The sequence below is a fragment of the Tamandua tetradactyla genome, chromosome 6 (genome assembly GCF_023851605.1).
Source record: "Tamandua tetradactyla isolate mTamTet1 chromosome 6, mTamTet1.pri, whole genome shotgun sequence".
Lineage (NCBI taxonomy): Eukaryota > Metazoa > Chordata > Mammalia > Pilosa > Myrmecophagidae > Tamandua > Tamandua tetradactyla.
In genome coordinates, this window is record NC_135332.1 from 61,065,365 (window position 1) to 61,089,900 (window position 24,536).

General features: G+C 54.4%; 1 protein-coding gene across 13 annotated transcripts; it reads right to left on the reverse strand.

The window, feature by feature from the left end:
- Window positions 1-1,820: 1,820 nt before the first annotated feature.
- Window positions 1,821-23,889, reverse strand: DLG4 (discs large MAGUK scaffold protein 4). Of its 13 annotated transcripts, none has more exons than XM_077165727.1 (21): window positions 23,819-23,889; window positions 23,625-23,665; window positions 15,027-15,092; window positions 11,645-11,698; window positions 11,443-11,493; window positions 11,188-11,312; window positions 10,920-11,089; window positions 10,684-10,820; window positions 10,391-10,535; window positions 7,759-8,054; window positions 7,463-7,565; window positions 7,229-7,343; window positions 5,635-5,811; window positions 5,317-5,353; window positions 5,195-5,222; window positions 5,020-5,067; window positions 4,836-4,937; window positions 4,334-4,506; window positions 3,297-3,406; window positions 2,728-2,819; window positions 1,821-2,544 (listed from the first exon to the last, which is right to left on the reverse strand). In XM_077165727.1, the coding sequence occupies exons 5-21, from the start codon at window positions 11,470-11,472 to the stop codon at window positions 2,438-2,440; spliced, it is 1,995 nt and encodes a 664-aa protein (XP_077021842.1). In that variant the 5' UTR covers window positions 11,473-11,493; window positions 11,645-11,698; window positions 15,027-15,092; window positions 23,625-23,665; window positions 23,819-23,889; the 3' UTR covers window positions 1,821-2,437. The 13 variants fall into 13 exon arrangements, 12 of the variants coding, with proteins under 12 accessions (XP_077021842.1, XP_077021841.1, XP_077021834.1 ...); XM_077165726.1 differs by having other exon boundaries at window positions 11,443-11,501; window positions 11,644-11,698; window positions 23,819-23,888; XM_077165719.1 differs by lacking the exons at window positions 23,625-23,665; window positions 23,819-23,889 and adding an exon at window positions 22,514-22,878.
- Between the last annotated feature and the right edge of the window lie 647 nt (window positions 23,890-24,536).

The following is a 24,536-nucleotide window of genomic DNA, read 5'->3' on the forward strand; positions in this document are numbered from 1 at the left end:
GCTATACGGTGCTATTTAGAACGACTGGCTGTATACTTTGGGTGATTACATGGTATGTGAATATATATCAATAACGATAAAAATAAATTTTTAAAAAATGTATGCAGAATCTAGGGATTCTACTGCTTCTAGGTAAACTATCCTTAACCCCTTAGAAGCACAAACGTTACCTGGACACACCTTCCTCAGCTCACAGATTTCTCCCTTGGGACAAATGTGGCAAACATCAGCCGGCTAAGAGAAAGATGGTTGGAAAAACATCCTCTGCAAAGCAGGGGTTCTCCCCCAGGCAAGGCATCAGGATTACTTGGGAGATTTTCTGAAATGCAGTCCCCTGTACACCCTACCCCCAGGATTCAGAGGGTAAGATTTTGTCGACAGGGTGCTGCACAGAAAATTCTGCAGATCAGTCCTTAGGGCCGCCGGTTTAAGCGACACCTTCCAAGATCTCTGCCTCTATCCTTGGATCGGTTAGGCCATGCCCTCCGCATACTGGCTGCCTCGGGATTGGTCTTTTGTGTCCAAAGCGAAACTTTTATCAGGGGTAGCTACCAAAGCGGCCCCATTTGCACTGTTCAGGACTTACCCATCACGACCCTTAAGGCTCCCCAATTCAGCCTTCCCCACTGGGGGGTCCTGAATCAGAGGAGGAAGGGGGTGGTCACGGCTGGTGCCAGCAGCCGCCTGTCTTTTTCCATGCCACAGAGGAGGACTTTGCGGTGGGAGCCTGCACTCTTTGTACTTTCTTCTCAATGGGAGAAGTTCGGTTAGAAGTCAGGGCCAGGAAAAACAGCCTCTCTGAACAACTAGAATTCTCTCTTTTATAATAAATGAGCTAAAAAAATGGATGATTTGCCTTTTTACCCTGGCTACCAGGAAGCTCAGAGATCGTATTTACCCTCAGAGCCAATAGCTTGGTTTCTCCTGTTTTTATCTTTGCTATCAAGGTTCTATTTTCTTACCCCTCGTTATGTTGCAAACCTGCCTCAAGGTTTTTCTGCAGAGATGGGGGATAAAGAAAGCCAACAGTGCAAATGTTCTAAGAAATGATGAATATGCAACTATGTGATGATATTAAGAATTACTGATTGTATATGTAGAATGGAATGATATCTTAATGTTTTGTTTGATAATTTTTTTTAATTAATAAAAAAAGTTTTAAAAAGTCCAAAAAAAAAAAAAAAAGAAAGAAAGCCAACAGATAAATATGTACATAGCCAACAAACCTCTGCAAAGGTCATCTCCAGCCAAGCTCTGTTCACAACTCTATGAACATGAATGAATAAAGTTTCCTGTACATTTTTCTTCAGAGACCATCGTGCTACCCTGACAGGACAGAGACAGCCCAAGGGAATGACCAGAGCTAGGCTAAGTTTGCAGGATCCCATACAAGTTGCTTCCTCTCTCTGGGTCTCAGAGACTCCAACCCTTTCCTGGCATACTCTGCTGTGACTCTGGACCTTGATTTGCAGGTTCCCTCCTTAAAGTCCTTTCAGGCATCTCTATTCCTCTGGGTTAGGATCAAGTAAGATCTAACTTTACCAGTTAGATATATCCCTCATATATCCCCACCGTTTCTCCCTCCACTCCCAAGCCCCAAATAACCAGGCCACACACAGAGTTTCAAGTATCTATCTCTTCCTTTCGCTCTCTCAAAAGAAAAAAATAAATAAATTGCAGAAGGCGGCAGCATTTCCAGTCTTCCCCTGGCTCCCGGACCCCTGACCCCTGCCCTCCCCCCCTCCCTCCCACTTCCCCACACCCTAGACCCATCCCTCCCCTTTCCCAAAAAAAAAAAAAAAAAAAAAAAAATCCCAGAAAAAAAAAAAGCCACAGTTAGACCTTCCACTCATGCAAACCGGCAAAGAAAAAAGATGGGGGGCATGTGGAAGGCAGGGGGCCCACAGTGGCATCCCCCCACTAATCCCCCCAAAAACCACCTTTGAGAAGAAAAAAAAAAGGGAAAAAATAAATGAGAAATCAAGGGACATAGGGAGTCATGATGGGGACAGGGGTGAGCCCAGACCCTGCCACAGGAGAGGACAGAGGCCTGCACCCCTGCAGCAGAATGCTCCTTGAGGGGGCCCCTGACTTCTGGAATGTGTGTGGGAGAGGAGGGGAGGGCAGGTGGCCCCCGGTGGGTTTGTGTGTGCGTTGGGGGCGGGCGGGGGGGGGGATCCTGAGGAGCAAGGCTTGGGACCAGGAGCCTGGCTCCCCCCCAGACCCCAGGTTCCTGGGGTTCAGGAGCCCAGTTCTGGGGTACAGGGATACATGCAGAGGAGTGTGCCCCCTCCAGTGGGCTGGATCCAGTTAGAAAGGAAATAAATAAGAAGGGGTGGGAGGGAGGCTGGGGGTGCAAAGGGCTTGGGCAGTTCAGTCCAGACCGGGGCCCAGGCAATGGAGGCAGGGCGAGTCCAGGCCAAGCGGGGGGCAGGAGTCAGAGCCTCTCTCGGGCTGGGACCCAGATGTAGGGGCCTGAGAGGTCCTCGATGACGCGCTTCACCTTGTGGTAGATCTCGTCAAAGCTGTCGCCCTCCACGATGGCTGGGGTGTGAGGGGGACAGTGAGGCCCAGGTGCGGGGAGCGGCCCAGTCCCCTTTTCTAATCCTCCATGCCAGGCACCCAGGAGCTGCTCCCACCCAAGGAGGGCACTTTTCTACCACCCTCTTGTGGGCCCCCCGGTCCCGCTGTGGCCAAGGGTGCCACGTGTGCTGGCGGCAGCCTCACCTGAGAAGCACTCTGTGAACTCCTGCTCCAGCTTGGTGGCTCTGTCGAAGGCTTTGCGGGCTTGCTCCTCTGTGATCCGCTTGTTAATCTCTCTGCGAATGGGAAGGGAGGTACAAACCTCAGGGCGAGTCCCATCCTGCCTTTTAGTACCTCCCTCCAGAGATATGATATTGTCATCGATATTTGCTTATATGGTGCATGTGCCAAAAACCAGAATTCCCCATATCCTCTAAGGCCATAGCTGACCCACCCCAGCAGGGTGCAGCCTCTCACAGGGGCCTCTGCAGAGCCTCATCCTCACTGCCTTGGGTCCCACAGCAGGGACTGAGACTTTCCCAGAAGCCTCAGCAGCCCTGGCTCCTGGGTGTGCCCCACGGGCTGCTCTCCCCAAGACAGGGGAGAAGGGAAAAGGCCTGGGAGTCCCTGCATCCTCTGGCTTCCATGATGCCAATCCTCACCAAGGGCCCCGGGAGCCACGGTCAGGGGTTCTGAGGGGAGAGTTCAACGCAGAGGCCTTGTGAGGCTGGGCTGCAGGCGTGGGGAGGGGAGGAGCCCGGGACCGTACTCACAGCACATTCTCCAGGGAGCGGGGGCGGATGAAGATGGCGATAGGGTGCAGGTGGGCCGCCTGCAGCCGCCGCACGGCATTGGCGGAGACGTCAAGGATGCAGTGCTTCCCCTGGGGGCAGCGGGGGGAGGGGGCCAGCAGGTAGCAGAAGGACAGACAGAGGGGCCAGGACAGAACACGGTGTATGGAAAGGTGGGGAATGGGCGGTTGGCCAAAAGGGAAGTGACATGGATATCAACAGAAGCACGGACAGGAAGTGGGGTATGGACAGACAGAGTGAGAGACAGAGAGAAAAAGGAAAGGGTAAGACAGAGAATAAGGGAAGAGGTCAAGCACAGAGGGAGGGCATTGGACGTGGAGTGGAGGAAGGGGTGAGGGAGAGGCAAGGAGGGGTCCCAAGGAGGGGGGCAGAGCAGGGGCAAGAGGGGGTAGCGGTGAGCAGGGTGGGTTACAGAAGGCAGGAATGGGACAGGTGGGGAAAAATAGCAAGGGAAAAGAAGAAAAGAAGTAGGATAGAGGGAGGACGGACAGAGGACAGACAGATGGAAGGAACAGAGAGAGACAGATGGGAGGAAGGAGAGGCAGATGGAGAAAGGAGGAGCCGTGGAGGGAGGGAGGGCAGGGTGGGGAGTGGCAGGAAGAAAGAGGTAGCAGGGGAGTGGGAGAGGGGACCCCAGGAAAAGGTAAGGGGAGAGGGGAGAGGCCAGTGGGGAAAGTCAGGAAACAGGGAGGGATGGTGGCAAAGACGAAGCCACAGGAAGAGATGGAAAATGGGGTGCAATGGAGGGAAGAGGAGAAAAGAAAGGAGACAGATGGTGGCAGGGAGTTTGGGGTCAGGAAGCAAAGGAGGTGGGAGGGGGTTGCAAGGGAGCAGGCGGCCAGGCAGAGTTGCCCAAAAGGAGAAGGAGATGGAGGAGTAGGTCGGAGACCCAGCAGGGAAAGAGACAGAGAGAACGAAAGAGTTAGAGAGAGCTGGGGGAAGGGAACGGGGCGGGGAGAGGGAGAGAGGAGGAGGACCGGGTGCCCACAGGGTCCTACCTGCTCAGCCACCTCTCGCACAGACTGGACGCTGGTCCCATACAGGTGGCTGTTGTACTGGCCGGCCTCAATGAACTTGTGCGCCTGAATGTCCTTCTCCATTTTCTCCCGAGATGACACAAAGTGGTAATCCCGGCCATCTATCTCATACTCCCGCTTGGGCCGTGTCGTATCTGCCAGGAAGTCAGCCCACCCCCGAGATCTGACCACCATCCCCTGAGCATGTGAAACCCCATGCCGCCCGCCGGTGCTTGGGTGGAAGGAGGGCTACTGGAGAGATGAAGGTCAGGAGTGACAGAACCACCTCTCCCAGCACTCTCAGGGAGGGTCCCTGGCCTAGGAATGGTTAGGGTGGGACATGAGGGTGGCTGGGAAGCCCCCTTCTGACAAAACCTTTGTCTTCCCCCTCCGCAATGCCTGCAGGTGGCTCTGCCTTCGCCCCGCTGGAAGGGGCTCCTCGGCCCCCCTGACCACCCTCCTCCATCCAAGGTCCAGCACTCACGGGGAACACAGGATCCAAATTTGTCGGGGAACTCGGAGAGAAGGTCGTCATTGGCACGGTCCTTGGTGGGCCCGAGGATAATGATGGGGCGAGCATAGTGCACTGGGGAGAGAGAGCCCAGCTCAGGCAGGGGCAGCGTCGGGGGGCCAGAGGGACTGGGCCCGAGGCGGAGGCCAGGGCTCACCTTCCATCTGTGTCACTGTCTCGTAGCTCAGGACAGAGTCTTCTCGACCTGGTGGGAGTTGGGGTGAGCAGTCCTGAGACAGGGGATCCTGAGCCGCTGCCCCCCCTTCCTGAGGATGTTGAGAGAAGCTTAAGGCTCTTCTCACTCCAGGTCTCCCCAAACTGACCCTACCTACCCTGTGATCCAGAACTGGAGCCCCAATCCTGAGAAGAAAAACCAGGCCATAAGGTTGGTTAGAAAGTTCAGCCCTATGAACCCCCAACTCTTCCATGCACACTCACCCCCTCTTCCACCTACCTTGGCCTTTAACCTTGACCACTCTCGTCGCTCGACCCTGTGGGATACATGGAGGGATGGGGGAGAAGGGAAACACCCAACAAGGAACCCTCGGCCCCCACCCTTTGGACCAGCTGACAACCCCATCTCCCAACAGCCCCTTAGCCCCTGGGCTCCTAAATGAGGAGTTCTCTGCCCCAAAGGCTCATGGGAGTTATGCATCCCAGGAGATCAGAGGGCAGACCCATCCCCTTTGGGCTGTCCACTCTGGAGACCTGGGGACAGCAGGACCTATGCTATGGCAGGAAGGCTGAGGGGCACAGACACTGGGAGTCTCACCGCCGTTTGCTGGGGATGAAGCCAATGTCGTCGGTCTCACTGTCCGAGTGGACCCGCCGGGCCTGCCACCACTCCTCGTCACTGGCGTCGATTACATGCAGCACATCTCCAAAGCGGAAGCTCAGGGCCTGGCTCAGAAAGCCACAATCCTTGGTCTTATCATAATCAAACAGGGCCCTAGAAGGCAAGTGGCTATCTGTCAGGGTGTGGCCAAGGGCTCCAAGGAAGAGGGGACCTGGGAGGCTGGCCAGGGAGGACACCGGACACTCTGAGAGCCCAGTCCAGAGTTCCGGGCAAAAGGTCTGCAGCAGAGCAAGGGCCTATCATGGCCCTCCCATGCACGCCACAGATCCTGAGGAACCCCAAAAACATGTGTGGGAAACAATACGTCACCTCTAACTTGTAATTGCCACCACTACTAACTGTTGCTCGGTCCACAGTGTGTCAGGAAATTAGACAGGCTGTGGATCTGTGAGGGCTAGGAAAGCAGTTTGCAATACCTATACATGTCACAAAGTCACGGGGTAACCTTGAATCTGCTCAAATTAATAAAATAAAAACCAAAAAAGATACTCGTTTGCAAACTTTAGTTACCCTCATCAGTATCAGATGCCTGGTAATAAATCACAACCCTTGGGGTCGGGACAAGAGAAGGAACAACCCCTGAGGCAGCAAAGATGCAGAGCACAGCCAAAGGACGAGAAAGAAGGGATGAGACTCCAGATGCTTCTGGAGTTCAGACAGAACTGAATGACCCCAGGGACCAACTGAACCAAAAGACCCCAGGGGGAGGAGAGAGTCAAGCAAGGACCGGAATTGGAGCAGGTGGCTGGGTGGACGGCGGTGCCATTCAGTGAGAGAGAAAACACCGATGGGGCAAGACAAGGAACACGAGTTCACAGGAGCAAGACAAGCTCAGTATGAGACAGGTTGAGTGTGAGACGCCAACGGGACATCCCAGTGGAGTTGTCTGGAAAGTAGATGGCCAGGACTGCAGGTCTGGGCCTGCGGGAAGAGGTGTCTGAGAGACACCTGCAGAGCCAGCGGCAGTGGAGGAGGCCGTGTGAATGGAGAGGGTCACAGAGGGAGAGAAAGGGAACATGAGACAGATTGCCTGCACCTGGGAAGGAAAGAAAGCGGCACCTGTGGGGAGGAGAAGCCCCACAAAGGAACCTAAGGAGAGATGGGAAACAGACACGACACAGCCGTGGTCGAGCTCCCTGGGAGGCCCCGGGGATGGAGGGCAGAGGCCATATTCAAAATAGTTGACAACTGGCACCACGGTCCTGGGGGCCTCCCGCTATGCCAAGTATTAACCTTTGAAGTTGCCAAAACGTGGGACACTCTGGGGAGGTCCTTGGGCAAGTGCCAGGGCCACCAGGGGCTAGAAGGCATTTGGGATAGTTGGGACACTGGCCACTGGCCAGTCAATACTGACTATTTCCAAGTGTGTAGACCTTGTGTGACCAGGCCCGTGTCCAGCAGCCCAGCGTCAGGCCCGGGTGGAGGGACAGAGCCTGCCGAGGCAGGGGGCGGGCACCCCATAGAGAGGCATCTGCAGGGGCTTGAGGAGCCTAGCCCGGGGGACTCGGACCTGATGTAGAAACCCCTTTTGGGGTTGCTCCGCAGGGAGGCGGTCCCTGAGCCCAGACTGCTGTTCATGAGCTGTTCCCGAAGGTCGTGGATCTTGGCCTCGAATCGGCTGTACTCTGAGGAAGGACGAGAGGCTCCTGAGTTCCGCCCCCGATTGACTGCCGCCCCCACTCCCCAGCCCGCAGGAGCCAGCAGCCGAGGAGGCCTGCAGGCGCGGAGGCCCAGGGCCCGGTACCTTCCGGCTTGTACTGAGCGATGATGGTGACCGTCTGACCCGCGTTCTTCAGGGCGATGGCAGCCTGCTCATGGCTGGCGTTGCGGAGGTCAACCCCGTTGACCTGGAGGGAGGAAGAGGGTCTGAGAGGCAGGAGCCTAGAGGCAGCCCTCCTCCTCGGGTCCAAGTAGAGTGGAGAGAAGTCCGGCCCGAGGACCCAGGCTTTGGCGCACCCCGGACCCCACCCTGGGAGCTCTGGGCCCTTCCCCACAGGGAGGCAGGTGGGTGGTGCGGGCCAGGGGCAGACCTGCCCTCACCGAGAGGATCTGGTCCCCCTTCCGCAGCTCCCCGCTGAGGTCAGCAGGGCCCCCGGCCAGGATGAAGGAGATGAAGATGCCTTCGCCGTCCTCGCCACCCACGATGTTGAAGCCCAGGCCGGTGGAGCCCCGGTGGATCACAATTCGCCTCGGTTCTCGGGGAATGTCCTCCTCTCCCAGCAGGTCCTTGGCCACTGGGGAGTAGCGGCGAGGGGAAGTGGGGGTCATGGCTGTCGGGTAGTCCGTGCCCAGGTAGCTGCTGTGGCTGATCTCATTGTCCAGGTGCTGGGAATAAGCTGAGGGAAGACGTGGGAGAAAGATGAGAGGGGCAGGCAGGGAGGGAGACGGCACCCACCACCCCACCCTCTCCCAGGGAGCCAGATGCAGGTTATGGGAGAGTTATTCTGCCAGAGATTCTAGGATGAGGTGGCAAAGGAGTCAGGGGTCAGGAATTCACAGGTGACAACAGAGGCTAGGTATGGCAAGGATGGGGTATCAATACCATGCTTTTGGGGTCTTCTTTAGCGCATCGCTCAAATTTCTCAATCTGTAAAATTCCTCTCCTTTTTTTTCCTCTCTTTTTTTTTAGTATGCTGTATGGCAGTCACATTTCATTACTTTTCCATATGAGTTACCCGTTATTGTACTATTACAGGGCAATTTGTTGTTTTTGTTTGTTGTTTGTTTGTTTGGGAAGTTCATGGACCGGGAATCAAATCTGGGTCTCCCACATGGTAGGTGAGAATTCTACCACTAAACTACCTTTGCTCCCACCCTCTCCCTCTTTTTTTATCCCCCTCTCTTGGCCATTCATTTCTGGAAATGAACTAGGTCACATGTCTAATCAAATTCCCCACATTCTATCAGGGAAAATTGTAATTCTTAACATCATCTTGCACATTTTTTGCCCAGGATCTGGAATCAGCCCTTCTCCCAAGGGGCCAAGGTTCCTTTCGGTAGGTTGTAACATTTAGAAATATTACCATTTGATTTTAATATGGTTTTACCATTATTATGACTTATTATTCAGTGGAGGCAGTTATACCTCATTATTCTTTTCCAAAAACTTCTTAGTTATTTTCCCAAATGCATTTTTCCCATTGAACTTGAGAATTAATCTGCCAAATTCCCAGGGGAAAATCAAACATTACAATTCTGATTAGGATTGCATAAAATGTATATATTAATTTGGAGAGGGTTGAGAGCTTTAGGATATTAAGTTTTTCCATCTTGAAACCTGGCGTGACTCCCTATCTATTCGTCTTTTTTTCAAGCCCTTCAGTAAAGTTTCAGAGCTCTCTTCATAAAAATCTTTTACATTTCTGCTCGTTTCTATTTTTAAGAATGTTATAAAATTTGTTTTTATGATTAAAAAGGCTCTTTTTCCCATTACTTTTTTTTTGGCATAGGCAGGCTCCAGGATTTGAACCCGGGTCTCCAGCATGGCAGACGAGAATTCTGCCACTGAGCCACCATTGCACCACCCCCCATTACATTTTTTTTATTGCTGGGAAGTTACTAATTCCTGTTATTTATCTTACATATGGACACGTTCTTACCTTTCCTATTATTCCCAGGTTTTACAGTTAATTTGCTTGGGATTTTAATTTAGATGGACAATAATATGATTTACAAAGAAGAATAATTTTATTTCTCCCTCAAAATGTATTTATTCTCCTTGTCTTACTGTACCACCTGAAATCTCTAAAGCAGTTCTTAACCAGGCCCCCCAAGGGGACATTTGGTAATATCTCAAGACACTTTTGACGGTTTCAACCTTGTGAAGGGGAGAGATACCACTGGATTCTGAAGGGTTGAGGCCAGGAACACTGTTTAGACATCTTACAACAAACAGCATGGCCCCCACAACAAAGAATTATCGGTTCAAAATGTCAACAGCACCAAGGCTGAGAAACCCTGTTCTAAAGCAATGAATTACAACATCAGTTAACGAGGCATCCTCGCCTAGCCCCTGACTTAATGGACACACAGCTAGGATTTTATCATTATGAAATATGTTTGCTGTAGTTTCTGTTAACTACCCATCATCATGTCAAGAAAAAGAATTATTCTCTTCTTAATTTACCAAGTGTCTGTCTAAAAACAGATGTTGAATTTCATCAACTGCCTTTCCCACGTCTATTTAAAAACATCTTAGTTTTTCTTCTTTAATTTTTTAATATAATGAATCATATTAACAGGTTTTCTAATACTGAGCTACTTGGTTTGCTACTATGCTATATTAAATGTTTGCATCTCTATTCATAAGCAAAATACACCTATGCTTCTTTTTCACTGTCTTTGTCAAATGTAGACTGGCCTTATAAAAATGAAATGTGAAACTTATTATCTTTTCCTGTATTCTGAAAGAGCAGAAGAATCAACTATTCCTCAAGGATTTGATAAAAACTTGCCATAAAACCATCTGGGTCTCATGCCTTCTGGGAGAGAGACTAGTTCTTCTATGGTGACTGATTTTCCATTTCTCCAACCACAGGAAATATCAGAGATTGTGAATACCTCGTGGTAAATATCCAAAGAGAATGGCCACAGGGGCTATGTCACGGGACTGGAAGTCATGGGGATGACTGGGATGGGTCATGGGGAGTTCTGGCGTATGGAGGGCTCTCACAGGTTGTGATGTCAGGGGGAGCATAGCTGTCACTCAGATAGGCATTGCTGGGCTTGGCCACCTTTAGGTAGACAACATCATACGTGTTCTTCAGGGCTGCCACGGCATCCTCGTGCATGACGTCCTCCAGCCCCACGCTGTTGACCTGCGGTCAAGAGAAGCAGAGCTCAGACAGAGCCAGATACGGCCCCAAGGCAGATACACTGGGGCTGAGCTGATAAGGCAGCCTGAGCCTGTTCAAGGCCAGTAGGTGAGACCCAGGGATGGGCTAGAAGAGTGACGGGGGTTCTCACCGCCAAGATCTTGTCCCCAATCTGCAACCTCCCGTCCTTGTGGGCAGCACCCCCTTCAATGATCTTCGTGACGTAGATGCTATTATCTCCAGGGATATGCTGGTTTCCTACACCCCCTGCGATGCTGAAGCCAAGACCTGGATGGAGGGGAGGACAAAGGTGGGTGCCAGATACCTTGGAAGCAGATGCTGGGGTAGCAGACATTGGGACAGGGATGGGGATCAAGGGGTTACTACCTTTAGGCCCCTTGATGAGCTTGATCTCCATGACCTTCTCAGCAGGGGGCTTCCGGCGCATGACATAGAGGCGGACAATGGAGCCTGCCTCTTTGAGGGCCTCCACCGCTGCTGAGTGGGTCACCTCCCGCACATCCACCTCATTGACAAACAGGATGCTGTCGTTGACCCTGGGGGCAGCAAGGTGGGCCTGAGCCAGGAGCTTCCTGCTGCCCTGGCCCTCCCTTTCAAGGGAACCAGCATCCTAACCTCTGTCTCCTCTCCCCACCTGAGACGGCCATCCTGGGCTGCAGCCCCGCCAGGAATGATCTTGGTGATGAAAATGGACGGGTCGTCACCTATGTGTGGGTTGTCAGTGCCACCTGCTATGCTGAAGCCCAGACCTGAGTTACCCTGGGGAGAAAGAAGGGGTGAAGTTCAGCTCCCCTTGGAGCTGAGGCCAGAACAGGAAGGACCAGGGTTAATGGGCTGGCCACCTAGAATATATACATGGCATGGAAAGAAGCATAGGATGCCTGCTCACCCTTTCCAGTGTGATCTCCTCGTATTCCATCTCCCCCTCGGTCCCGTTCACCTGCAACTCCAGCACGGGCCAGAAACACAAAAACAGTGAGACAGACACTCCTACCTAAGAACCTGCCCTCACCCTTTTGTGAGATCCAGGCCCTCCCTCTCTCCCTCTTCCCTTCTTCAATGGTCCCAGCCCCAAAATCTAAACAACTCACATATCCTGGGGCTTCTAAGGTATCTGTGTTGACGATCACAGGAGGAGAATTGGCCTGTGGGGGGGGGGAGATGAAAAGCTGCCTGAGCCTGGGCTCAAGAGGAAACCTGTAACTAAGGGTCCTCCCAGCCTGGCTCCCCTTTCAGCCTCTTGGCCAAGTTCCCTGCACCACCCCCTAAGAGCTCCTCAAGGCCCCAGCCTTGCCCCATGTTACACACACACACGTGCATACACAGACATGTGCATGGATCTATCACTGCCCAGGCCCGCATGTGGAAGGAGGTGTATGAGAAGCGGGAAGGGAGAGACAACCAGACGGAGAGGGGAGCAGCAGATGGTAAATGGGGGGGTGAGGGGGGGCAGACTTGGGGGAGGGGAAAGGGAGCTTCTCACCGGATGTAACACTACAGGGTGTTATAAGTTTTATGTGCTACACACATTCCCCAGGGCCCATGGCCACAGGGCCCTGCTCCTCCTTCCTATCTCCAAACCTGTCCCTATCGCCCCCCCACACACACACAGATATCTTCCTAACCCTCCCCCAGATGTGCCCCTCTTTTTCACACATATGTGCCCTAAACCCAGGGCCCCAAGAATCCGGGGTTCCCTGGCTGCCAGTCCCTCCCTTCCTCTCACCCACCCGCTATTCAATCCACCCCCTCCTCTAGGGACCACGTTGCCTAGCAACGGTATCTAAGACCAACCACAGCCTGGGGAGACCCACCTCCTGGAGGCCCTGTCGTCAGGCAACAGGCGGGGGTGGGGGCGTGGCCAAGGGTCGACCGGCCACGCGAACGCAGAAGGGACCTGCCGGGCTGCCTCGCCCTCCCTGGGCCCCGCCCCCGTAAGCCTGGTCCTAAGAAGCCAAAACTGAAGAGGTTTGTGGGCGCAGCGCATACTGAATAGCCTTCCTTCCTCCTCGGGCCGCACGCCCCTCACCCCACACAGTGTAAAGGACGTCAGGAAAAGGGGCGTGGTGAGAGACTTCCGGTCCTAGCCACCTCCTCCACTCCCTCCCCCAATTCATTCAGGAAAGGGTTAAAGTGGGGCGTGCCCGGGTCTGACGTCAGTCGCCTCGACACAGCAGGGTCTGTAGACTCCCGGGCAAGACCAGCTTTAGGTCCATCCTAGGGACTTCCCCAGTTGCCAGGGTAACCGAAGCCACGTCTCCATGGCAATGGGGGGAGGCCGCCAAGAGCCTCCTTCCCGGGTCCTCAACCTTTTTCCTTCTTCAACAAATATTTATTTGGAGCCTACCAGGGGCAAGACATTCATCACAGATTCCTCAGTCTCCTTCCGCTCTCACCCTCCAAACGGGTCCCTTCTCTTTCCTATTTCTCAATCCTACAAACCACGGGGCATTTTCAAGCTCATACCGGTAAACCTATTAACACCATTCTCTGACCCTTCAAATCTCAGCAAACGCTGCTATCCAACCAATATCCACTCACTGCCAAAATCGCATGCACATGTCCATCCTCCACCCCATAAACCCTCCTCAATCCCCATCCTTCCCCAGGCTGCCGCCTTCATCCACAACCACCTCCTGTATCCCATCCCAATCTCTACCCCTATCTCTAGTCTCCTTCTACATCCCTGCCCTTCTCCATTTCCATCTTCCAATCCAGCCTCCATTCTCTATCCCCCATCCCTAAGCCAGAAAAATCATCGCCATCCTCCTTTACCCGATCTCCAAATCAAGAGTCTATTCCCAAGCCATAATTCTTCACTTCTAAACCCACTCTCCATCTCCTCTGAAAACTGGGGCTTCTCCTATCCCCCCCTTCCACCCCTCTGGTTCAGGCCTTGTCCTGGGGCTTCCCCCATACTTCAGGCCTCCACACTCTTCCACTTCCCTCTGATTCCCACAGTTCCTAGCACTGTACCAACCAACACCCTAGCCCCTTCCCCAGGGACTCAGTGGCCCTCAACGGGTTCTCACAAGGAGACTGCACCACCTGCAGGGCCTCTCTCCCTTCCTCTCGGTCAGCTCAATCCAGCTTGTCTGATTGATCCCTGTCTGTCCCTGCCCCAGGGCCTCTTACCCTTCTGTTGTCTCCCCATTTCTCTACATGCCACAGAATGGTCTTTCTACGCTCCTCCAGCTCCTCTCCTGTCCCCTCCTTCTCACCACGGGGACTCCTGCTGCCCTCTTCTTGCCTCCACATCCTCAGGCTCAGAAACCTCCCCATCTTCCTGGTGAACTGTCAGCAACCTCCCCCTTCCTAGGACATCACACAGCATCCTGGAGTCCCCACCCCAGCCCCACCGTGTTCCTCTCCATCACACAGCTTCCCTAGTACTCTCCATTCCTCCCCATCCTGTGCCCCCAAAAGGGAGGAGACTGAGAGGGAAGAAGATAGAAATTGGACTGGAGAATGGAAGGTCTCAAAAGCAAGGACTCCCTAGAGCTGGAGAAGGGAAAACATACTGTGAGCACAGAGAAAGGGGGAGAAGGGGAAACAGGTGGTAGCAAAAGATAATGGGGGGATGATAGGTGGTCAGAGAAAGAAGATATGTGTGGAGGTGAAAGCCCAAGAGGCTGGGAGAGGGGAGGCATGGGTATAGGGGAGGAGGAGAGGAGAGAAGATAGAGATAGAGAGGAAGGGGCTAAATGGGAGACAGGAAGCTGGCTGTCGGGGAGGGAGAGGACCGATCAGGCCGCAGAGGCCTGAGCTGGGGATCAGAGAGAGGGAGAATGAGAGTGCGTGGGGGGAAGAGAGAGACGGCATCAAGAACCAGCCAGCCAGCCAGCGGGAGGGAGCGCGGGGTGGGAGGGGTACAGGAGGGCCTGGGGACGGAGGCTGAAAAGCCCTACGAAGCAGTCTCAGGCCAGGCAGATGGAAGGGCTGGAGACTCTGGACAGGGAGAGCCAGGACCAGGGGGGTGGAGGGGGCGGGGACAAGGACAAGAGCAAATGAGGGCAGCAGGAGCTCTGAATGGAGCTCAGGACCCAGAAAACCAGAAACGGAGGTGGGGGCTGTGAAGGAATGAAGAGGGCAGGGGCACAGGGAGCATCCTGGGACATCTCAATCTACACACACACACACACACACACACACACACTGGCTTTGGGCCCAGAACTCCCACCCATTTGCCTGGACTCTGCTTCCCTTCTGTGGGACCAAAATGTTTCCAGCCCCCCAAATGTCCCCTCTGTCAGGCCCCAGGCCTCAGACCCCTCCCCGCCCTACGGCACTCGCCCTACCGGCCCCTTGGGGGTTGCTGCAGCTCCGAGGCTCTCTGAGGGCCGCACTGGGGAGGGGGCCGCTAGGGTCTCCTACCTTGAGGGGGGAGAGGTGGGCGTGGCCCACGACCCCATGGACGGCCTCGAGGTGGGACAAGTTCCTCTCCGCCACGTGCACCAGCTCGGGGGCGTTTACCTGGTTGGGGAGGTGGGCCGGGCTGTGCTCCAGAGGGGGCGTGTCTTCATCTTGGTAGCGGTATTTCTGGGGACAGGGACAGAGGCGTCGCTGGGGCCGGCTAGCGCCCTGGGCTCCAGGCTGCCCGCCCAGGCCGCCTCCGCGTCCCTGCCAGTGCAGTGCAGAAGGCCCCGGGCCTGGCCAGCTCCTCCCCCTCCCTTTCCTCCTGCCCATTGGTTCCCGGCAGCCCCCTCTCAGCCAGGCCTCAGCACCTCTCCCCTCTCCCCAGGTCCCAGCCCCACCCCATCCTCCAACTCCCACTCCTCACATCCTAGGACCCCAGCCTTCCACGTCCACATACCCCCTCCTTGGGCGCCTGTTTCTTCACCCCTTTCCCAAGTCTTCATTTTCAGGTTCTGGCATCCTCTCAGAGCTCCAGCCCCCCTGTCACTTGCACCCCCATTCTCTAAATCCCATCCCCAACATGTTTGCTTCCCTCATTATCTTAATCCCAACATCTGTTTTGTGGTCCCCCTCCTCCACTACCTCAGTTGCTGCTTCCACTCTGTATTATACCCCACCCCCATCTTCACTGCCTCAGTTTCCCCATTGCAGCTTCTAGCCCAGAGCAATGGATTCTCCAGCACCTGGCAAGCCCGAGGCAGGAAGCACAGCTTTGTCCTTCAACCTCAGCCGCCCAGGCAGGACAAGGCTAAGCCTCCTGGCTCTACCCGGCCTCACAGCCTCCTGAGTAGTCAGCAAAGGGGCCCAGGAGTCTAGCCCCACCCCACCACGGCGCACAGCCCAGCTAACTAATCCAGATACTGGAAGGGGGTGGGGAAAGAAGGGGGAGGAACAGAAGCAGAGGGCTCAGGAACCTGGCAGGAACGGGTCCCAGGAAGTGGGTAGACGGCTGAGTCTCAGAGTGAATTCCTAGCTCTGCCTCTGGCCTTATGGTGTGAAGGACTCAACCATGACCCCTGACCCCCTGCCCAGCTAACCTCAGGCCATCTCAAGGATACCAGCAAATGAGATTAACTGGGGACTAGAGAGAGAGGAAAAGCGCAGATGGAGACAGCGGTGGAGTACGGGGCCTTCCACACCCACCCCTGCCCTCGCGGCTCCTCTCCTCCAGAGCCTACCCACATGGAAGCAGAACCTCCCAAACTCCAAGCTCAGCACCAGGGGAGCAGAGGACCATAGGGCTCCCTCGGGGACTGGAGAAGACAGAACACACACCCCAGTACACAGGTGAAAAGAGAAGGCAGAATTTCCTTTCCAGGAGTGTCTGAGAAGCTGAGCATACCCCCACATTTGGAGGGCACCAGTTACGATACCAAACCAGAGGAAGCTTATCAAGGTCAATGCCTGATGTTAGAATATAGTTCGAAAAGTTCCAAGGATGATGGACTAAGGCTGAGGATGTGACTCAACTTTGGCCCTAGACTAGGGGTGCTGCAAGAGAAGGGGCGAGGGGAAATATTCCTGTTAACACAAACACTCCCAAACCCAGGATACAGAGACAACTAGAATCATGAATCACCTGATACATCTGAGGAGTCTTAAAGAAGGAAAATAGCAGCTTACCAAGATAAATCTATTCTCTGGGCCATGGATCTGGAGAGAGTTTCCTAAATTCAAGTTTCAGTACCATGGGCACAAAAAGCAGAGAAATCAGAAGGCGGAAGCCAAACGCCTTTCTCAAAGGCAGAGCTGTCTTGGATCATAGAGTTCTATGAACTTAACAAGACTGTGGGTCTTCAGCCTGGACAGTGCCAGAGCTGAATGACAGTAAGCCAGACCTGGAGGGGGGTGGGGTTCAGGGGTGAGAAAGAGGTGGGGAAGCAGCTCTCCTCTCCAACTTCGCAATAACCCCTAATTCCCTGCTTGATTAAGGAGCCAGGGCCAACCACACAGCTCTCAGTTTTGGACTCTGGAAAAGGGTTTGAGCCCTAACACTCTCCATCTTCGCCTCACTCAAAGAGAAAATTCCTGAATCTGATGAAGAAAACTGTGAAGGCACACCTAAAGAAAACAGAAGTATGAAGAGAGGCATTTCATCCTTCATTCTAGAGAGCCAATGAAAGTAAATTTTTATCCTTGTAAGACCCCACACACCACTCCAGGCCCCATGTGCATGGTGGGGTGTCTAGGACTAAGGAAAAGACTCCTCTGGATTGGGAGACAACATGAGGGAAATGGGGAACCAGGAAAGTGCACCAAAGTTCCCAGAATGCAACTGGAGTAGGTTAGGGCCTAAATTCAGTCCCTGAAAATTGTCTATGTACATATAATAAGGGGGAAAGGGGGAAGGAAAGAGAGAGAAAGAAAGAAAACGCTTCTAGGGATGGGGAGAGTAAATTCTGAAACTGCAACTGGGAGAGGTGGGGTTCAATTTAGTACTCCTCAAACCTGGATTATAGGGCAACTAAGGCAGGAAAGGAGGATTCCCCTTTTAGCCCCTTGGAATTCAGAACTCTGACCCTCCACAGCTCTGAGGCTATTGGGATCAAGTGGACACCCCCAATATAATAGGGCATGACAAGCACAAGGCCAGGGAAGATACAGACGGGGTCGCTGCTCTTCCTTTCCCCTTGGTCCCCTTATCATGGTTGTCCCAGTTGCACAGGATGACCTGCAACCCAGGCTTGCACCCCCAACACAGATGGCTGTGAGGGAAAGTGGATAATGATAAGAGGGGCAACCCCCTGTGCCTGTTCGCGAGAAGTTGCAACCCAGAGACCCCGCGCCAAGCAGAGGGAAGAGCGACAGCACTTGAAGCTTACAAGACCCCTCGAGATTTGGGGGGGGTCCGGGAAGAGGGGAGGGGGGCCGGAGCCCATACCGCGGCACGTACCACGCAGAGACACATGGAGGCGAATCTGTTCCGAGCCGACATGGAGAAGGGGAAGGGGACTATGGGGAGGGGGGGTGGGTGGGATATCAAGGGTCCCGGGGTAGGGGAGGGGGAGGGGCAGAGGGGCGGGGGCTGCGGCGGCCGCGGCGAGAGGAGGCTGCGGCCGGAGGGGGGGGGGAGCGGCGCCTGCGCAGTGCGGGAGAGCGTCACGATGAGAGAGAGAAAGAGAGGGGTGAGGGGAGACCCTCCTAGCCACCAACTTCCCTGTTCCAGCTGTTTCTCAGTGGACTTCGCATCCCACAGTATACGCCTATTCCAATCCCTCTACCAATGGAGACTTTCATAAAATTTACCAATTCATTGCTCTCTTTCTTAAGGACCCCTTATTCCATGTAATCTTCCATCCCCCAAATCACCAGGCCCTTAAGAACCATTCAAAAACCTCACTGGCCCTCTCCTCACTGCTGGACTCCCAGAAGACAGTGAAGGAAGCAGGACTTTTCTCTCACTTCCTAAGAACCCCCAAGGAATCTAAACTGCTTCTCCCACCAGCCCCTCCCCCCAAACTTCCCAAAGATTGTTAAAGGGGCCAGCATGGCCTCAAATTCAAAAACATCTGTCTCCCTGCAATCCAGCCCCACCGGACAGAACAATGCTTCAAGATGTTAAGGGGCCCAGAGCCTTATGTCCTCAAATTTATAGATCCCTTAAATCATCCCTTTCTAAATAACATCTATCCCCCAATTCACTAACAGAGACCTTGAAATTAGAACAAGTATTTCCCTTGCTCTAATGTTGACATCCAAAGGAGTCCTCAAATTTGTCTGAGGACAGTCCAAATTTCTGAATTTAATGATTTTCTTATATACCAGTCCCCAACACCATCACACTCTCATTTCAGGGAATCCTTAATCTACTTTAAAGCTGACCCTGCAAATTAAATTGCAATCTCTTCAATTTATTCCCAAACCCTTAAATTAAAGGATATTTCTTTGTTCCTTCTCTTTACCTTCCAAGTTCAGATCACTCCCTTTCCTGCCTGCCTTCCCTCATTCTCATCACTGCTTCCATGACTTTGAATTCCTGATTTGCAGATGCTCCCAAACATATCTTCCCCAATCCAGCCTCAAAAAATACCCAAGTAAGACCTGGACTACAAATCACAGCGACCTTCAAATCTTCCACAACACCCCAACTCGGGTCTCTTCAGGGGCTTCCATGTTCTCCTAAACAACTGAACTTGAAAGCCTCTCTTCCAAATATTCTCCCATTGAACGCCACATTTCCAGCTCTTAAAACCCTGGGAGTGGTCTCCTCAAATTGGCTGTCTAAAATGCCCACACATAGCAGAGAGGACGACTTCCCCAGAATCTCATCCATGCGATGATTAGCATCTGTTCGATGTGCCCCCAAGATGACCCCCAATGCCCTAGTTTCATATCGGGATTGGCTTCTCCAGGGCAGTCAGAACCCAGAACCGAAGGGGCCGGACTCGAAATTCTTCCAGAAGAGAAAAATGCCCTGGTTCTCCACCAGCGGGCGCTATGGCCCATTAGGACCCTCCCCCACTCCTCATTTCCTTTTTCCCTCCATTTTCCGTTTCCCCGTTGCCTGGCAACTCAGCAATCGAGGACTTCGTTGTCGCTTAGCAACCGTCTCCCTGGAACACAGAGCTGAGGTGGGAGGGGTGCTCTGATGAAATCTGAACAGGCCTCCATCTTAGGAAAATTGAGACGTCAGATCTCCCAGATCCCGGATTCTCCTTTCCAAAGACCCCTACGCCCCCACAGTGACTTAGACACAGGCCTTCACACCCTGTCTCCCTGGGTGACACATGGGATCCACTCCACGCCCCTCCCCTGGTCATTCCCGCCCCATTTCGGTCAGGTAACCCAGCCCCCAGGCACCGCCCCTTTCCAAGGACTGTTTCCCCGCCTCCCTCGACAGCGTACGCCGGACCCCTCCCACTTGCCTACAGGAGACCACGCCTCCGTCCACTTCCCGCCCATCCGCTCTGGGGCCTCGCCCACACGGTCCCTCCGCCACGCCTCTGTCGGCCAATGAATGAGGCCGTTTGCCAAACTGCCCCGCCCCCGGCTTCTTCGCTTTGCCCAATAAGGACCACCCCGAGGGTTTAACCTCTTCGCATCCGGGGCTCTGGCCAAATACCCCTGGTCTTTTCCCCACTTTTCCCCCTCCCCCATTTGTTCTGCCCCACCCTCCGCCAGCCTCGTCCAGCCCTCAAGCCAGCCACGCAACTTCAGTCGTCGCCGGTTACCATGGCAACGGCGGCAGCAGCGCGGGGAGAAGGGGGCAGGGACGGGGGCGGAGTGGGAGAAAGAGATGCCGAGATCGAAATGCCGGTAGAAATAGAGGCAAGGAGTTAGACCCAGTGAAAGCTGTACAGGCAGAGTTTGCACAAAACATGGGCCTGGCACATAGTAGGCATCCAATATAGGTTCCCTAAATTACTGCGGCAGGAGCCTAAATATAGGCAAGGAAAGATGGAGGTCTCTCAGACAATGCTGGGAGCTCAACGACCGCAAGCAGCCTGAGCGCTCCTTACCCCACCCAGCATTTTAAGGGGGGGGCAGGAGCTGTGTGCCCCCTGCTGGCTCCCTCTGGGCTACCCTCTGCTGCCCTGGATAGAGGCTGAACCACAACTCCCAAAAGCTCCGCGAGCAGCAATCTTCTAATATTGAGGGAGCTTCTGTCTCAGTGCCTTATGGGAGTTGGAGTCCTCGCTATGGCGAGGCAGACAAGTTTTCCGGCCAAGGAATGTGGCAAGACCGGGTCTTCACGTCTCTGTAAGACCCCAAATGCAGGACCCTCTCTGCATAAGCCTTCTCCTGGGGATACCCAACCTCGCGCTCCATCAGGGAAGTAGGAATCTGTAGGGGGATGAATAAGCCCCCCTGAGGATAGCTGCCAGAGCAGGCAAGCCCCTCACCCTCACTCGTTTGTGAGTTTAAGTGTTGGAAGCAGAGCCCACAGATTCCAATGGGTTTCCTGTACACAGGGAACCAGAGCCAGAGAGCCTAAGGCCAAGGGCAGGAAACAGGAGGAGCAGAGGATCAGACAGACATCAAAGGAGGCTGGGCCAGAGCAACTGAGGAACAACGATCCACTAAAACTACCCAGAGGAGGAGGGAAGCAGCCTGATATTTGGGGGTGGCCCAGGCAGGTAGGCCACAGAATAAAGGACAAGGAAGTAACCCTGGGAGGGGTTAGGGGTTCCAGGACCAAAGGGCCTCAACCCCCTCAATCTGTTCCATCCATGCTCACACGTGCACAACGCATGTGTACACACATGTGTGAGTTTGTGGCAGGGAACATGTGTGTCCTCAGCTTCCTCCCCTGAGAAGCTGCAGTTCCCACTAAATATAACCCCCTCCCCAGCCTGTGACTCACCCGGACCCCGCCCCCCCCGGCCCCCACTTCCTGTCCCACCCCCCAGCCCCCAGCTGCCTGCCATCCGCCCAAGCTTCCCTCCACACTCCAGGCATCCAGCTCTCCAGTCCCAGAGTCTCCCAGCAAAGACCCAGGTATTCTGCATCCCACCAGAAGCTGGCTTGAGTTCCCATCCAAGATTTCCTGCCTGTCCCAGGCTCCAATCACAGGGACAACAGATTCTGGCTGCTGCCAGCCCTGCCTTCCTCCTCCTCCTTTTCACCCCGGAAACCTAGGTCATAAATCTTAGGGACCCTTACATCCAGGTGTCCTCCCCCCACCCCACCTGGGTCCCAAGCTTCAGGAGTAGCAGAAGCCTCCTCCTCCATCTGCTCTTCTCCCCTTTCAGGGGTGGATGCAGTGTGGGAGGAGATGGGGAGATTGGGTACCTGCCTGGGCCACCCCCAAATTTCACACTGTCTACCTGGTCTCCCTCCTCAAATCCCTTCTCTCGAAATCTCTCGCCTCCTCAGGAGCTGGCAACCTCAGCTGCTGCAACCTGCCACCTCCCATGGGGGTACCCCAAATCCTAGCCTCACCTAGTCCACCCTCAGGTGTTGGGCACCAGCCCTCTGACAACTCTCAACTATTCCCATACCATATGATTGAACCCCCAGATTAGCAGTTCCCTCAAATTGAGGATGTACCCCCCAAAAAATATATTTACCACAAGATGCTTGTTCTATAGCCTGAAGGCCCACCCCTTCCCTGCCAGCTGACACCCCCAAACCAGTCAGGCACTCACAATCAATAACCTTCTACCCCCACACACAAGAACCCCTCAAATTGGACAAGGAACCTGGAAACCAGTTTGGACCCCAGGAGGGAAGAAGACAACCACCTCCACTTAGCCCACCTTCCAACATAACAAGCAGGACTACCATGTGAGCCAGGCTTCTCCTTCAATAAGTCTCCCTCAAACATAGCTGGTGAACCCCCAAACCCACAAGAGCCCCCAAACCATAGAACACCCCCAAATTTCAATTCCTCTACAGGTTCAAAGGGATCACTCCAGGGGGCACCTGTGGCCAAACCCAGCCTTTTCTGAGATGTGCACCCCAAAACTAAATGATGACCCCTAAATACATTTATTTCTGATGCTCGCACTCCAGAGCCCCCAGTCCCAGATTAGGCCTGCCTGCCCCCCCACGAACTCATACCCACCCCACCCGCGTTGATGGCCCCCCTCCATCACGCTTACCTTGGTTGTCACTATACAGAGACAGTCCATGTTGGGGGGCCTGGCCGCGGCGGCGGGTAAGGGGCTCTGACTTCATCGGAGTTTCGTTCCTCCCCTCCTCAGGTTCTCACCCCTCCCCCCTCCGCACCCCACTTTTGCAGGGGGGGCCAGGATGGGGGGAGGGGTGAGAGGGGAAGGAGAGGGTTGGAAAAGGGAAGAGGAGGGGAGCGTGGGAGGGAGGGAAAGGGGGCCCTAAAAGGGGGACCCCAATGAAGGGGAGGGGGCTTGGGGAGCACACCCCGATTTTCAGGAGGGGCAGGGGCACCGGGGGCTGGCAGCCCCGGGGTTCGGGAGCTGGGGCATGAGATGGGATGGGGGAGGGGAACTGGATTTGGGGGAGCCCTGGGGGTGGGGGGGTCTTGCCTAAAGGCCAGGGGCTAAGGGCCGTGGCGGGGGAGTGGGGTGGGGGGGTTGGAGGCGGCAGCGGCTGAGGGAGCCGTGGAGCCGAGGAGGGAAGGGGAGAGAGGAGGAGAGAGGAAGCAGGGGGAGGGAGGGAGGGAGCGAGGAGCGAGATTGTGGGGGGGTGCCTTGGTAGAGTTAACTCCTTCAATGCCGGCAGGAACCCGGATAATGGGAAGGGAGATGGAAGCAGAAGCGGAGAGGCCCTGAGGCAAACATGGAGACTTGGGGCCACCAGCGCGGCAGCAAAGACAATGAAGGCGGATTTCATTTCTTAGGGGAGGAAGCACCCATGGTTGGGGCTGGGAGCACCCATGATGGAATAAATCATGGAGGGAGGCCACGGTGGGGGGTAGGGTGTGAGGGAGGGGCTGGCAGGAGGGAATCCCTGGGGAACTGCTTCTAACTTGGGGTTCCCAGAAGGAAGCCTGAAAAGTAATTATGTCCTGGACTCTCCTGTCTGAAATTGGGGCAGGCAGAGGAAAGGGAGAAGGACAGGCAAGAGCACATTCTCAGGAGTCCCCAAGCCCCTAAGCCCCTGACTCAGGGTTCCCTTATTGGGACCCCCACCCCCACCCCATCTTCAGTTAAATATTAATCCTTTCCTGACCCCTCTAATCCTGCCAGCTCCCTCTGCAAGACAGGCCACTGCCCCCTGCTGCTGCCCCCTTACCTGACTCTCTGAGATGGAGGCCTCATAATAGTCCAGGATGTCTGTCACAGGAACAGAGCTGAGTTACATCCCCCACCTGGCCTCTGCCTCTCCTGTCACCACCGCTGTCTAGAAGGCCAGAGCCCCTCCAGCAGGCTCCAGGGTCCCAACCAGCCTTTTCCACAACTAACCCCTAGAAAATTGGGGTTACTCACCCAGCAAGGCCTGGAAGAGGTCACTGTGCAGCACCGCAAGGAGTGGGGGTGCCCACCGCAATAGTGGGGGGGCCAGGAGCCACAGAGCTGATCTGGGGGCTAGAGAAATGGAGGTGAGGGAAGAATCGGGCCAGGAAGAGGTAAGCCGGAGACACTTACAGGAACACTACCCTTTGCCTTTTTACCCCAGACCCTGCAGAAAGATTCAGGACAAGAATCTGGGACTCTCAGCACCATGTTCCCCCACCTCTGCTCCCAGGCCACCCCTCCAAAGGAGCTCCGTCTTTCACCTCTTGGTCTCTCAGACATCTCTCCCTTCTCTCATTTTAATCTCCCTAATCCCCCAGGATTAAATTGAGCTGCCTTCTCTCCACCCAGTTTTAACTGTTGGGGAAAGGAGACATCTCTGACTGACTTGCCCTGCTGCTCCATCCTTCCCAGATCCCACGGCCACCCCCTTTCTCCACATTCCCTGGCCTCTTTTCCCAAATTTAGCTGCTCTCCTGTGGGGCTTGGAGAGAGAATTTCCCTACACAGAGGTTCCTGCAGCACAAAGGTAAGGAAGTTGAGCTCAGCTCTATCCTCCTGGGCCCTTTCCCCAATGGAACTGCAGAAGTGGAATATAAATTACCTGAGACTTTTTGACCCAGGGCTGGGTCAGCACACAGGGAAGTATGGGAGAGAGAGGGGATGAGTATTCCTATAGCTCTTTTCAGGC

Coding starts and splice junctions, on each gene's coding strand:
- DLG4 (XM_077165716.1), bottom strand. CDS start 22,543: ATGGACTGTCTCTGTATAGTGACAACCAAG. Junction 5,068..5,194: donor CTCCAGTTCTGGATCACAGG/GTAGGTAGGGTC, acceptor AACTCCCACCAG/GTCGAGAAGACTCTGTCCTG. Junction 2,820..3,296: donor CGCTCCCTGGAGAATGTGCT/GTGAGTACGGTC, acceptor TCCCATTCGCAG/AGAGATTAACAAGCGGATCA.